This window comes from Lycium barbarum, chromosome 7, assembly GCF_019175385.1.
Source record: "Lycium barbarum isolate Lr01 chromosome 7, ASM1917538v2, whole genome shotgun sequence".
In the NCBI taxonomy this organism is placed as follows: Eukaryota; Viridiplantae; Streptophyta; class Magnoliopsida; order Solanales; family Solanaceae; genus Lycium; species Lycium barbarum.
The window spans coordinates 118,851,529-118,863,890 of NC_083343.1; the positions used below are offsets into that span (position 1 = coordinate 118,851,529).

Consider the following 12,362-nt stretch of genomic DNA (forward strand, 5'->3'; position numbering starts at 1 on the left):
TATGGACCAATAGAATCAAGTTGCAGAGGTTGATGTTGGGGGCTTGGAGCCAGGTTAGTCCAAGTCGGTTCTATTAATTTGTGGACGTAGTCGTCAGGTGTCTGATACTGTAGTCGTAAATTCCTCTATGTACATATATAGCAGCTTTATAGGTGTTGATCCTAGTCTACGTATTATGTGTTTTTTTTTGGGCATTATTAGTGCACCGAACACTTGTGTTTCTTTATAACCATTCCCTGGTTCATTTCCACGTGTAGTTGGGACCATATTGCCATCTGAGTTTCCAGTTAAATAGCAATATATTTTCTCTGAGTTGCATATAAAGAACTGTAATATGGTTTCTCCTTATATAGTAACCCGCAGTGAGAGGAAAGTCAGCAGCTGCCTTATATTTATTTCTTCATCAATCTGTAAGTTCCACTAGCACAATACTTTTTGTTTTCTTGATTTTTTGTTAAGTCTTTTGGTTTTGAGTGTTCAAATCTATTTGATCTCATATTGATGATTAGATTATACTCTTTTTAAAATGCAAATTTCATCTGTTTAATCTTTTTTTCCTGCTACCCCACTGGTCTAATTGGAGAATCTTCATCCCTTGTTAGCTCTGACATGAATACTTCAAAGTAATATATAATAAAGCAAGTTCCCAAGAATATTGAATGGAAATTAATAGCATAAGAATTTCAAACTATGTGAAGCAGCCATGGCATATATAGTGTGTAGAGTATTTCTCAAGAATGAATTTAATTCTTAAAAATAGCTTCAAGCACATTATACAACTTCAGAAAACTAAAAGCATAAGCTCATATAACTCACCCTCTTGTATATGTCAAGTACAGAAATAAATTAATCGTCATCCAAGAATAAGGTCATGACATGCAACAAAAACACTGAACATGTAAAACACAAACCGGAGGGCCAAAGTTCATCTTCACCTTTTCAATTACACGGTCATACAGATGAACAATTAGTTCTACTGAAACTGCACAATAACAACAACAACAACAACAAACCCAGTGAAATCCACAAGTAGGGTCTGGGGAGGTAATGTGTACGCAAACCTTACCCCTACCTTGAAAAGGTAGAGAGGCTGTTTCCGAGACATCCTCGGCTCAAAGAATTTTACTGAAATTGCACAATATTGTTAGTTATTTCTGAAGACACCTTACTTTTGCTTATTTCATGTACGACGTGATAGTAAATACAGGAACCATCCTTTGCAGGTTATTCGCCTGGAGCCACAGCAAGGCTATTTGACAAAATCACTAGAAGAAATTGAGAGTCACTCTCTGTTGTCCACAAATTATGTGGGGTGGTGGAAGGTCAGTGAAATCCGTAGCCATCTTTTTTCTGTTTTTCTTGATCCTAGCTATCTGTATGGGCATATGCATATTAGTTAGTTAGAAAACACTTAAAAGAGGTCTAATTTGTGATAGCAGATTTTGTGAGGTAAGATTTACATTGTCCTCCAGAAATTTGTTCTCCTCTAGCAGCTGTTTTTCCTGCAAAAAGGGATATCATGTGCGGTCCAATGGAAAATTTTAACATGATATTAATTCATCCTAAAACAATTAAAGATATCTGATAATAACTGTTGATTACAAAGCCACATAGAGTTGTAGAAACCATGGATGCTATTAACTCCGTTGACTTGAAGGAGTGTAGACAATTCTATGAGATTTGATAAAAAGAGAAGCCTAGAGTATGAAGTCTTAACATACTTTTAGACCAGCCTATCAAGAGACTTACGAGGACAAGTGGATGTTTTGTGCCCCTTTATACTCCTTCCAACAATAAGCTTACACAATATTTGACATTCACACAGCATGCAAGCACTAGTGACTAGTCCTCGATTGAAACCAAGGATGGTCTGTTCTATAACCCCGGAAAAGAAGAAAAGTTCAACACCAAAATTGTATAGTTTATTAAATGAATACTGTCGCTCGGACCCTCAAAAATTTCTACCGAACTCTTGTCGGATCCTCCAAAATACATAGCTTTTGAATGATCCAGACACACACCTGGTGTATTTTTGAAGAGTCCGAGCAACATAAGGATGAAAGATGCTAGTTTTCTGATATATGAAGGTTTGAATAAGCTAAACCTAAACCAAATGCACCTTGATCTTAGATTCCAATTTCAGGGAATCAACGCCAGAGAAACCAAACTCAGGACTTAGGAAATGCTGACGAGTGGTGAAGGAAAAAACTAGTTTTTAGGATGGCTTATCAGAAAATAAGCAATGATGTGCCAATGGAAATGAAAACTTACCTTCTGATGAAGACCCTTAACAGATTCAAGCATCATATTTGTCTGCACAAACCCAAACTATTCAGATTTGCTTTGTTCTGAGGTACTAACTCATAGGGAACCATACTATAATACTGAAATTATGGTACTAAACTCAAACATTATTTAAAAAAAATGCAAAAAGACATAGTGAAGGTAAACAAAAATAAAAATAAATATCTGGATGAGTTCACTAGCAAATATGGTTTCTTGCCATTTAATTTGGTTGAGAAAGTAAATCATGGAAAAAGCATTAGAACATATGGAGTTACGAGAGGTGAATGGAAACAACATTGAGGTACTCTAGCAAGGGTTCTCATGTCTGAAAAACACATTGACATTGTGACAACTTCTAATATTACTAAATCCAAAGGCAGTAAGAAGGGAAACTGGTAGATTTTATGTATATTTCAGCACCAGAGTTCCAATTGATGCAATTCCAATAGGGCCAGAAAAATCTAGTAAAGCAACTACTAGAACCAAATAGGTTTTCCTACATATGCATGGTCTAAAACAGAGGAATGTAGAAAGACCTTTCTGGATCTGATTTGTATTATAGCTGTTTGAAGTTCGTTTTCCAAATGGATAAGGTCAGTCACAGTGAGACCATCAGCATTAGTTTCCTCAAGTTGCCTGTGAAATTGAGACAGACCATCAGTGGTACAATAAGCTTTAAGAAACAAAAATGAAGTATAAGATCAGTACCTTTCTGTTCTTTGTAACAGTTCTCCCACTGTCATAAACCTTGAGTATTTTGAGTGCTATTGCCACCTCAGAATGATAGAGAAAACTTTTCAGCACAAAAATTTGAGTATGATTATTTAAGATAAACAGTGAATTAAACTCAAATGATTACTGAGCATACATTGCAAAGCACGCAATGAAATCCATGATAAGTTACTAATCAACTCTATTAGCTACACAAATGAACTAGTCAGAGCATGCTTCCAGGATTTGATGAAATACTATGCGTTTCTAGCATAACTTATATTAGTCGAGCAACAAGAAGACTTCTTTTGATAGTACATTTAGTTGAACAGCTGCATGATCTTTGATGCACTATGATTAAGAGTAGGCATCATTAATAATTTGGATCTTCCAGTCCGGGAGCTGGCACACCAAAGCTAACGTGTATATGTAGTATCTTCGAACCTATTAAAAATGCAGGAAGTCACATATATTTCACAGTTCCATAGTTCAGATTAGATATTGATCTCTGAGCAGTTCAAGGCTGCTCTTTTACATTTTTTTTTTTTTTTTTTTGGAAGGGTGCAACTTCGGAGTTACTTAATACTCATCAGATCGAGGCAAGAGTAACCAAGTTAATTGAGAATTTAAAAATATGCACACACAGTGCACTTATTTTCAAGTATCCGAAGAGGGTTCTAATTCACCAGAATATAAGTTGATAGCAATCAACTAATCAAATACCTCTGCGACCTGGATTTCTGCTGAGATCTCTTTTTCTGCTTCGACGTGGCTTTTGTATCGTTGAAGTATCCCTGTCACACTGGAACATATAATATCAGATATGCTTTCGGTGGGTAAGTACAATTATGGTAAGTTTTAATACGTAAAACAAAAATAAGGAAACTTAAGGAATCAAACAAAGAAATCAAAACTTAGTAAGAGTTGGGCGGATTAGATTATGACCAATGGTTTAGCCCATTTCAGCCCAACTAAATTTAGGGCAGGCTTCATTTATTTGCTCAGTCCATTTTGATTTGTTCAAATTTAGCCCAACCCGCTCATTTAACACCTTTAGTGACAATCATTAGAATGGGGTGATTTGTATTCTAAGTTACATCAAAGGTCAATTTGACAAGAGACATCCAAATATTAATGGATACTCGGATGCAAACTGAATAAGATCTCCTTGGCACAAATGATTCTCTTTAGGGCACTGTTTTGTAATTGGAGAAAATCTAGTATGTTAGAAAAGTTAAAAAGAAAGAAGATGTAGTAACTTTATCAAGTGCAAACACGGAATTTTGAGCAACAACAGAATATCGAGCACTAACTTCAACTACATGGAAGTTCATACGGCTAAAGAAATTTCTCAAATAGTTAAGATGGGGAGGAGGATGCAAAAATGCAATTAATCTATTATGTCAATCATGTTGTATTAACATCAAATCAATGGACCTAATGAAGCTCAAGCTATCAACTGTGGTGTTTAGTTATTTTTGCAAGATAATGGTTTCTGTGGTTCAAATCCTTAAATTTATTGGATGTAATAATAGCAAACATATTATAAGTTATGATACCAAATGATGACGAACAAATAACGATAAAGTGAACGTTGAAAGGAAAATAAAATAGAGAGAGAATATAAATTGATAGATAGAGATCAAAGACCCAAAGATGAGTAAATAGGCAACAACTAGTACATTAGTTATGGTATGAATTAAAGGTGGGTTGAAGTGGCAAAGTGATCAAAAGAAGCAAAAAATATAAGCTGGAAATCAAGGAAATGTTCAGGGCCGTCCCGCGAAGGGCTTACAGAGCAAGGGAGGTAGCCTTGGCAATGGAACAGAAGTCCTGACCATCACCCGCCATTTGGTGTAGCTCACATGGGCAAGGCTAAGGAGCTCATGCCGTAAGTTCCACCAAGAGGGAGGAATCAGGTGTCAAGCTTGGTATGAGAAATAAGGGCATGGGAAAAATATTATTGAGATAAGTTAAAATTATTGTGTTACATTGTGCTCTATTAATACCTTTATTTTACACGGTACATACTACATGTTTTCCAATGCATACTACATGCATGAACTATCTAATACTCTCGTTCAAGCCTATGCATATATGTCATATGTACCTAGCTTATTAATAGTATCAGTGAGGGACTTAATGAAAACATCTGATCATTTGACTTGTACAAATTTATAGCAATATCTCCTGAGAGCTTTTTTTTGTCTGACTAAATGACGGTCAATCACAATACATTTAGCCTCTCATGGAACACATCTTGGAAGATTCACTAGGAGATCAAGACATTGACTACATCGTCTTTCTCAAAGTTCTCTAGCAAAGGTGAACTGATCAAGAGAAGTTCTTCCTCAAGATCAACCCGATGCAATATGAAGGGCTGCTTAATTATGACACACAAGTTTCATCTTTGTTGACTTCTTCAAATTTCAATTAAGCAAATGTTTGATCTAGACTAGATTAGAAGTTGTTACAGTCATTGCTCGATATTCTACTTCTACACTATATATCAAACAACCACGTCCAGTTTCTTGCTCTTCCAAGACACCATTTTTTCTCACACTAAAACAAAATATCAAAATGTAGAACATGTATCAGAAGGCGATCCAACCCACGTCTGTATATCTAATAAATCTGAGTAATCCTTTGCCTGAGGCTATTTTTATATATCGTAATGAGATATAACTGTGCCTCAATGACTATCATAGGAGAGTCCATCAATTGACTTACAACACTTACAGGAAAGGAAATGTCAGGTCTAGGCACTGTGAGTTAATTCAACTTAGTAACCAACCGCCTATACTTTGCAAGATCGCTAAAAGGCTCCCTCTGTCCCAGCGTAAGTTTAGAATACGGATCCATACGAGTATCAATAGGTCTACAACCTATAGTTCATGTCTTCCCAAGAATGTTTAAGGCATACTTTTGTTGTGAAATAATAATACTGGATCTAGACTGATCAAGCTCAATACCTAAGAAATACTTCAATCTACTTAGATCCTTAGTCTGGAAGTGTTGAAAGAGATGTTGAAGATGTTGGAGAAGAAAGTGAAGGTGAACATGGAGAACGGGAAGAAGATGGCCCAAAGCGCTATTTGGTTGTAAGGAGACTTGCGAAAGCCTTGGCTAAGAAGGTACAAGATCAAGGTCAAAGAGAGAATTTTCATGCTAGATGCAATATTATCAGATATATTTGCTCAACTATCATTGATATTGGTAGTTATGCATATGAAAAGTGCAACTTTGGTAGAACAATTGAATTTGCGTACAAAGAAACGTCCTACATCATAAAGACTCCAATGGTTGAACGATTATGGGGAACTCAAAGTTTCCAAGATAGTAATGATCAAGTGCAATATTGGTAAGTATTATGATAAGGTTTGGTGTGATATAGTGCCAATGCAAGCTTGTCACTGCTTCTACGCCGATATAGACAATATCATAGAGAAACAAGGCATGATGTCAAGATTAACAAATATTCTCCTATTAAAGATGGGTGTAAATTTACATGTTTACCTTTGACTCCATTAGAGGTCAGTAAGGATTACAAGAAATAAGAGAGTTGAAGGAAAAGGAAAAAAGGTGAAGCAAGAGATAGAAAATGGGAATAGTGGCACCTTAAGAGAGGTAAGAAGTGAGAGTATGCGGGAAACTGAGGGAAAATTTTCACATTTATAACATGATGGTAATTTCAGCGAAGAAGAAAAAGTGAGTTATTAGTTAGTCATCATAGTGCTTTGAAAGAGGTTGAGGATAACCATATGTTATACTTATTACGCATAAAGATTATTTTGACTTTTAATGAATTCATCCCTTTTTTATCTAGTGTTGTTTCTACTCTTTTGCAAGATTATAAAGATGTCGAACGAGTTGCCAAAGAGCTACCACATTTGAGGGGAATCGAGCATCAAATTAACTTTGTTCCATATCAACTTTTAAATCAAGCAGCATATAGGAGCAACCCAGAGGCTACAAAAAATTGTGAAATCATGTTGATTATCTTCTTGAGATGGGGTTAGTGAGAGAGCGCTTTAGTCCTAGTGTCCTACCCATGATCCTAGTGTCAAAGAAGGGTGGAAGTTAGTGAATCTATATTGATTGTGGAGTTATCAACAAAATCATGGTAAAGTATCATCACCTTATAACTAGGCTTGATGACATACTGATGAGTGAAATGGTTCCAACTTTTTTAAAAAAAAAACTGCCTTGAGATTTGGATACCACCGGATCAAGATGAAACCCGGTGATAGAATGAAAAATCATCTTCAAAAGAAAATTTGATTTGTATGAAAAGTTCGTAATGTCTAATTTGGATGTGCAATCGCACATAACACTTTTATGCGCCTTATGAATCATGTCATGAAACCTTTCATTTGCAAGTTTATAATTGTGTACTTTGATGATATTTTGATGTATTCTAGATTAGATGAGAAACTTTATGCTAGTTTGAAAAAGTGTATCTTGTATGTGGATAAAGTGATATTTCTTGGCTTTGATGTTCGTGCTAGAAGGGTGGAAATGGATGAATCTAAGTTTGAAGTTATTAGAGATTCACCTACACCTCTGTCTATAGGCGACATAAGGAACTTTCATAGTTTAGCGAGTTTCTATAGGAGATTTGTTAAGAATTTAGTCTATTGCTTCTTCTTTGACTCATCAAATGATACAAAAGAACAAATCTTTTTATTAGGGTGAAGAGCAAAAATGAGCTTTTAAGGATGGCACACCACTTTTATTATAACTACCAAACTTTGAAAAAGTCTTTGAGATTGAGTGTGTTTCTAGTAAAGTTGGCACACGAGTCGTATTAATGCAAGAAGGAAAGCGTTTAGCCTACTTTAGTTAGAAGCTTAAGGGAGGAAATTTGAAATATAATATATAGGAAATCTTTGATTTGGCACAGACTATAGATAATTGGCAACATTATTTTTGACACAGAGAGTTTATTGTAAGAACTAATCACAATTCTTTGAAGTTCCTTAGAAAGCCAAGATAAGCTGGACAATAGTCATGCCAAGTGGGTTGGAGTTTTAGAATATTTTTCTATAGGCATAATACATAAACATGCTCTCAAATTTGGCCTCAGCTGGTAAGTAAGCCCCTCTAACTTGGGTGTGCACATGCAGGCACCTCAACTTATATAAAGTTGAACAAGTAAACACAAATGTTGATGTGGCACTGACGTGGCATATAAATTTTGGAAACGCCACATCATTGACACATCAGTGTCACGTCAGCATTCGTGTTTACTTGTTCAACTTTATACTAGTTGAGGTGGCTACTCGTGCACACTCAAAGTTGAAGGACATACTTGCCAGCTGAGGCCAAATTTAAGGGCTTATTTATGTATTACGCCTTTTTTTATATAGTTCAATATAGAAAGGATAAGGAAAATGCACTTGTCGATGCCTTTTTTAAGAGATATGCTTTCATTAATCTTTCACTTCAAGGTTGGTGGGATTTGAGAGTTCGAAGGAACTCCTAATGATGTTGATCTTGGGGAGCACTACACCAAATGTCAGCAAGCTAAGGCATATAAAAATGTAAGCAGGCTTGATGATAGTTATTGTGAGGATGAGAGACTAAAAAAAAAAGAGCACTTAAAAAGGCTAGGTGGGATTTGAGAGTTCGAAGGAACTCCTAATGATGTTGATCTTGGGGAGCACTACACCAAATGTCAGCAAGCTAAGGCATATAAAAATGTAAGCAGGCTTGATGATAGTTATTGTGAGGATGAGAGACTAAAAAAAAAAGAGCACTTAAAAAAGGCTAGCGAACAAAGAAGGTTTTCTAAGATTGATGGTTATTTGTTTAGATGTGGAACCTTAGTTCATCCAGTAAATTTTGGACCCACGTGATCTCAGCAACATTAGCTACTAACTTGCATTAATGATTTAATGAAAGAATGGGCAACTGATCATTGCTTCTTGGATGTCCATTAAATAGTGGGTTTTCCCAAGAAAGATATATATCCAAAAGTGGAGATTCTATCAACTGGATCACCCGCCCAGTCAGCATCAACATACACATATACGTCCATGTCAGGATGACTAGGAATTCGTAAGCAAGAGGTTGCAGATGATTTTAGATGTCAAAGAACCCTTTTTACCACCTTCCAATACTACAAGCTCGGGGCATGCATGAATTGTGATAGTTTGTTTACTATAAATGAAATATCAAGACATATTGAGACACAACTATTGCAACTTACCAAGTGTGCGGGGATATAAGGTTGCAGCGACAGAGGGTAAACCATCAACTACTTTCAGTGGTGAACTCGAACATATGGGTGAGGTGACACTTTTGCTAGTCATATCTAGCTCTAAGAGTATCTCAAGTATGTACCTCGACTAAGACAATCCTATTGGGAACATACTTAACTTCAATCTCTATAAAATAGTTAAGTCTGCCACATTGACTAGAGACTTTGCTGAATGTAAAGTTGGTTGTTGCAGTATAGAATCTAGGCGTGTCCACTCATAGGTGAACCAATATGAGTGGCCATGCCCAGATTCTGTACTACCCTTAGCCGACTTTACCTCAACCAAATACTACTATTAACCAACTTTACCTCAACCAGTTTCTCATCAATTATGACAAACTTAACTACTTTTTGGTGATTGAAGTTAAATATGTTCGCAATGGGATTATCTTATCAAAGTCCTATAGGTATATCCTTGAGATACTATTAGAACTGGATATGACCGAATGCAAAGGGATCACCACACCCATTCACCATCGAAAGCAGTTGATAATTTATCCCCGATGATGCAACCCTTAACCGGCACATATAAGTTGCAACACATCCTTCAACACATTTTGATATTTCATTTGCACTAAACAAACTATCCCTGTTTATGCATGTCTTGAGTTGTAGCGTTGGAAGGTGGCAAGAAGGGTTTTCCGATATCTCAAATCGTCCACGGCCTCTTGACTACAAATTCTTCGTCATCCTGACATGAACTTATCTATGTATGTCGATGCTTCCTTTGGGGGGGGGGGGGGGGGATCCAGTTGATAGAATCTCCACTTTTAGGTATATGATTTTTAAGGGAAACCTCCCCGTTTGTGGGTCCTCCAGGAAGCAACGATCAGTTGTCTGTTCTTCAATTGAAGAATAATACAAATCAGTGACTAATGTTGTTGAGAGCACGCAAGTCCAAAATTTACTCGATGAACTAAGATATTATATCTCACATAAGCCTTTTTTTTGTGACAATATTGGCATCTCACACCTACACAAAATTCAAGTTCTCCACAACAAGATGAGACACATTGAAGTGAATTTTCATTATCTTCGCAACAATGTAAGATCCGATGGAATGACTATGAAATACTTATCTACCATTGACGAAGCTATTGCAGACACTCTCATCAAGTCAATGCCTAAGCTAATTTTTCTTTGATGCTTTAGCCAACTTGAGTTGTTATCAAGTTGTTAGGATTGGATTTAGTTTGTTACATTATTTGAATTATTTATCTAATCTTATCCACAAGATCAGGTTAGGTTAATTCCTTAAATTTAGGAGAGTTTACTACACTCTCTTGTATAAGGATAGAAGTAATCATTGTATAAAATTCATTAAAGTTTCGCTTATACTCTCAAACTCTTTGGGCTCATCTATCAATTATTACCACACACATTCAATTGAGGCAATACCTTCTTTTTGTTCAGTAATATTGGTTGGAATACTATCTCATTATTTTTATTACTTTCTCCGTCCCAATTTATAAGAGGGTTAACCTATTTGGGAGTCAAACAACTTTTTATTTGACTATGATTTTCTTCAACTCTTTTTATATATTATGAATTATCAATTATGCAGACGTATACCACTTTTTATATAGTTTTCAAATATATAAATTTTATTATAAAATACTCGAATAATCTATGTTTGAAATTGAGCCAAAGAAAGAGTCGTTTGACTATCCAAATAGATCTAACCCTCGTATAAATTGGGACAAAGGGATTAATTGATTAGCTTTCAAATTAGTTGGATCCGCATATTCCGAATCGTATATTATGTTAACATCCTTGCATTTCACATGCAAAAAAAAAGTAAGCTCTCTTAGGCATCAGTAAGATCAACTCAAATAGAAATACCAAAACCTGCACCGCTAAAAATCATTTAGTTAATAAACGTGTCAGGTAGAAACTAGTCTTCCTGACATGTCAACACGTATCAGTATAATCATGATCCACGATAATAATCTAGGGAAAATTATACAAATACTTAATTAGACCCTTTCAGATAAGTATAATACAACAACAACACAGTGAAATTACACAACATGGGTCTGGAGCATATAAGTATAATAAGTGCATTAAAATGAAAACCTGTTAGCGTTGGAGAATTCGTGGAGCCTGCCACTATTGGAGAAGATAACAGCAGCAACATCAACATCGCACAGAATTGAGAGTGCTTTGGCTTTCTTCAATAGGCCTTTTCTTCGTTTACAAAAAGCAACTTGCCTAGAGTTTTTATCTTGGATTCTCTTTATTTCTACCTTCCTTCGCCCCATTTTTTTTTTTCTGTTAAGCCAAGTCTAGGCCCTAATAGAAAATTCTCAGAAAAAGATATTCTAGTTTTAACATCACCATTGCTCCCATCCAGTTTTCCCTCTTTTTTTTTTTTGGTTGTTGTAAAGTTCCCATTTATGTTGTTTTATACTCGTATGCTCTCCCCACTCAAATTAAATCTCTTGGGTCCCCTTTCGTCCATCTTTTCCTGCTCTGTTTTTACTTATTACTAGCAGTAACTAGTAAGCCCTCTATCTATGACACCTTTTCTTTTTAATTGGTTGGTTCAAAAAAGAATTGATATCTTTATATATTTAATGTTGCTTCCGGATTAAAAAGAGTGCTCATTTAGTCATTTATCCATTAAGATAATAGTAATTCTTAGATAATTTGATTAAACTGATTCTAATTAAATAGGTATTGCAACTTGATCACATAACACTTAATAGGAATAAATTTGAAAAGATAAAGGTTAATTTTTTCTTGATTTGATAAGTAGACACTTTTTTTTTCTTCACTAAAAAAAAAAAAACTAAGTGAAAACTCTTTTTGATCCGGAAGGAGTGATAGGTTAACTGTAAATTTATCTTAAAATAATTTATAGCCACATAAATTTTTATAATGTGTTATGAAGTTTTAAAAATGTTTCGTTATTTTTTAAATTTTATGGCCAGTAGAACGCCTCGAATAAAATGAGACGAGGGAGCAAGTTGGTCCAAGTCCAGTGAACAACTAGAAGGTGGGGAAATTAGATGACTATCGGCCAAGTTGGCTGAATACGTGGCAAAAAAGTAGAGAGAGCAACATTAAGCTATGATGATGAGGAAAGGATAACATTGTTGTA

At 35.5% G+C, this 12,362-nt stretch overlaps 1 protein-coding gene across 2 annotated transcripts; it reads right to left on the minus strand.

Annotated features, from left to right (window-relative positions):
* Window positions 1-913: 913 nt before the first annotated feature.
* On the minus strand, window positions 914-11,666 carry LOC132603989 (agamous-like MADS-box protein AGL70). 2 transcript variants are annotated; one of them, XM_060317295.1, is made up of 7 exons: window positions 11,336-11,660; window positions 3,721-3,799; window positions 2,995-3,050; window positions 2,823-2,922; window positions 2,272-2,313; window positions 1,461-1,502; window positions 914-1,373 (listed from the first exon to the last, which is right to left on the minus strand). In XM_060317295.1, exons 1-7 carry the CDS (start codon window positions 11,518-11,520, stop codon window positions 1,266-1,268), a joined length of 612 nt encoding a protein of 203 aa, XP_060173278.1. In that variant the 5' UTR covers window positions 11,521-11,660; the 3' UTR covers window positions 914-1,265. The 2 variants fall into 2 exon arrangements, with proteins under 2 accessions (XP_060173278.1, XP_060173279.1); XM_060317296.1 differs by lacking the exon at window positions 2,272-2,313 and having other exon boundaries at window positions 11,336-11,666.
* Window positions 11,667-12,362: the final 696 nt, after the last annotated feature.

Bases quoted from the DNA above. Each gene is read 5' to 3' on its own strand.
- LOC132603989 (XM_060317295.1), bottom strand. From the start codon at position 11,520: ATGGGGCGAAGGAAGGTAGAAATAAAGAGAATCCAAGATAAAAACTCT. The intron at 2,923-2,994 runs GTACTGATCTTA...TCAATTTCACAG, and splicing joins CTGTTACAAAGAACAGAAAG to GCAACTTGAGGAAACTAATG. The intron at 2,314-2,822 runs GTCTTTCTACAT...GGGTTTGTGCAG, and splicing joins TACAAATCAGATCCAGAAAG to ACAAATATGATGCTTGAATC.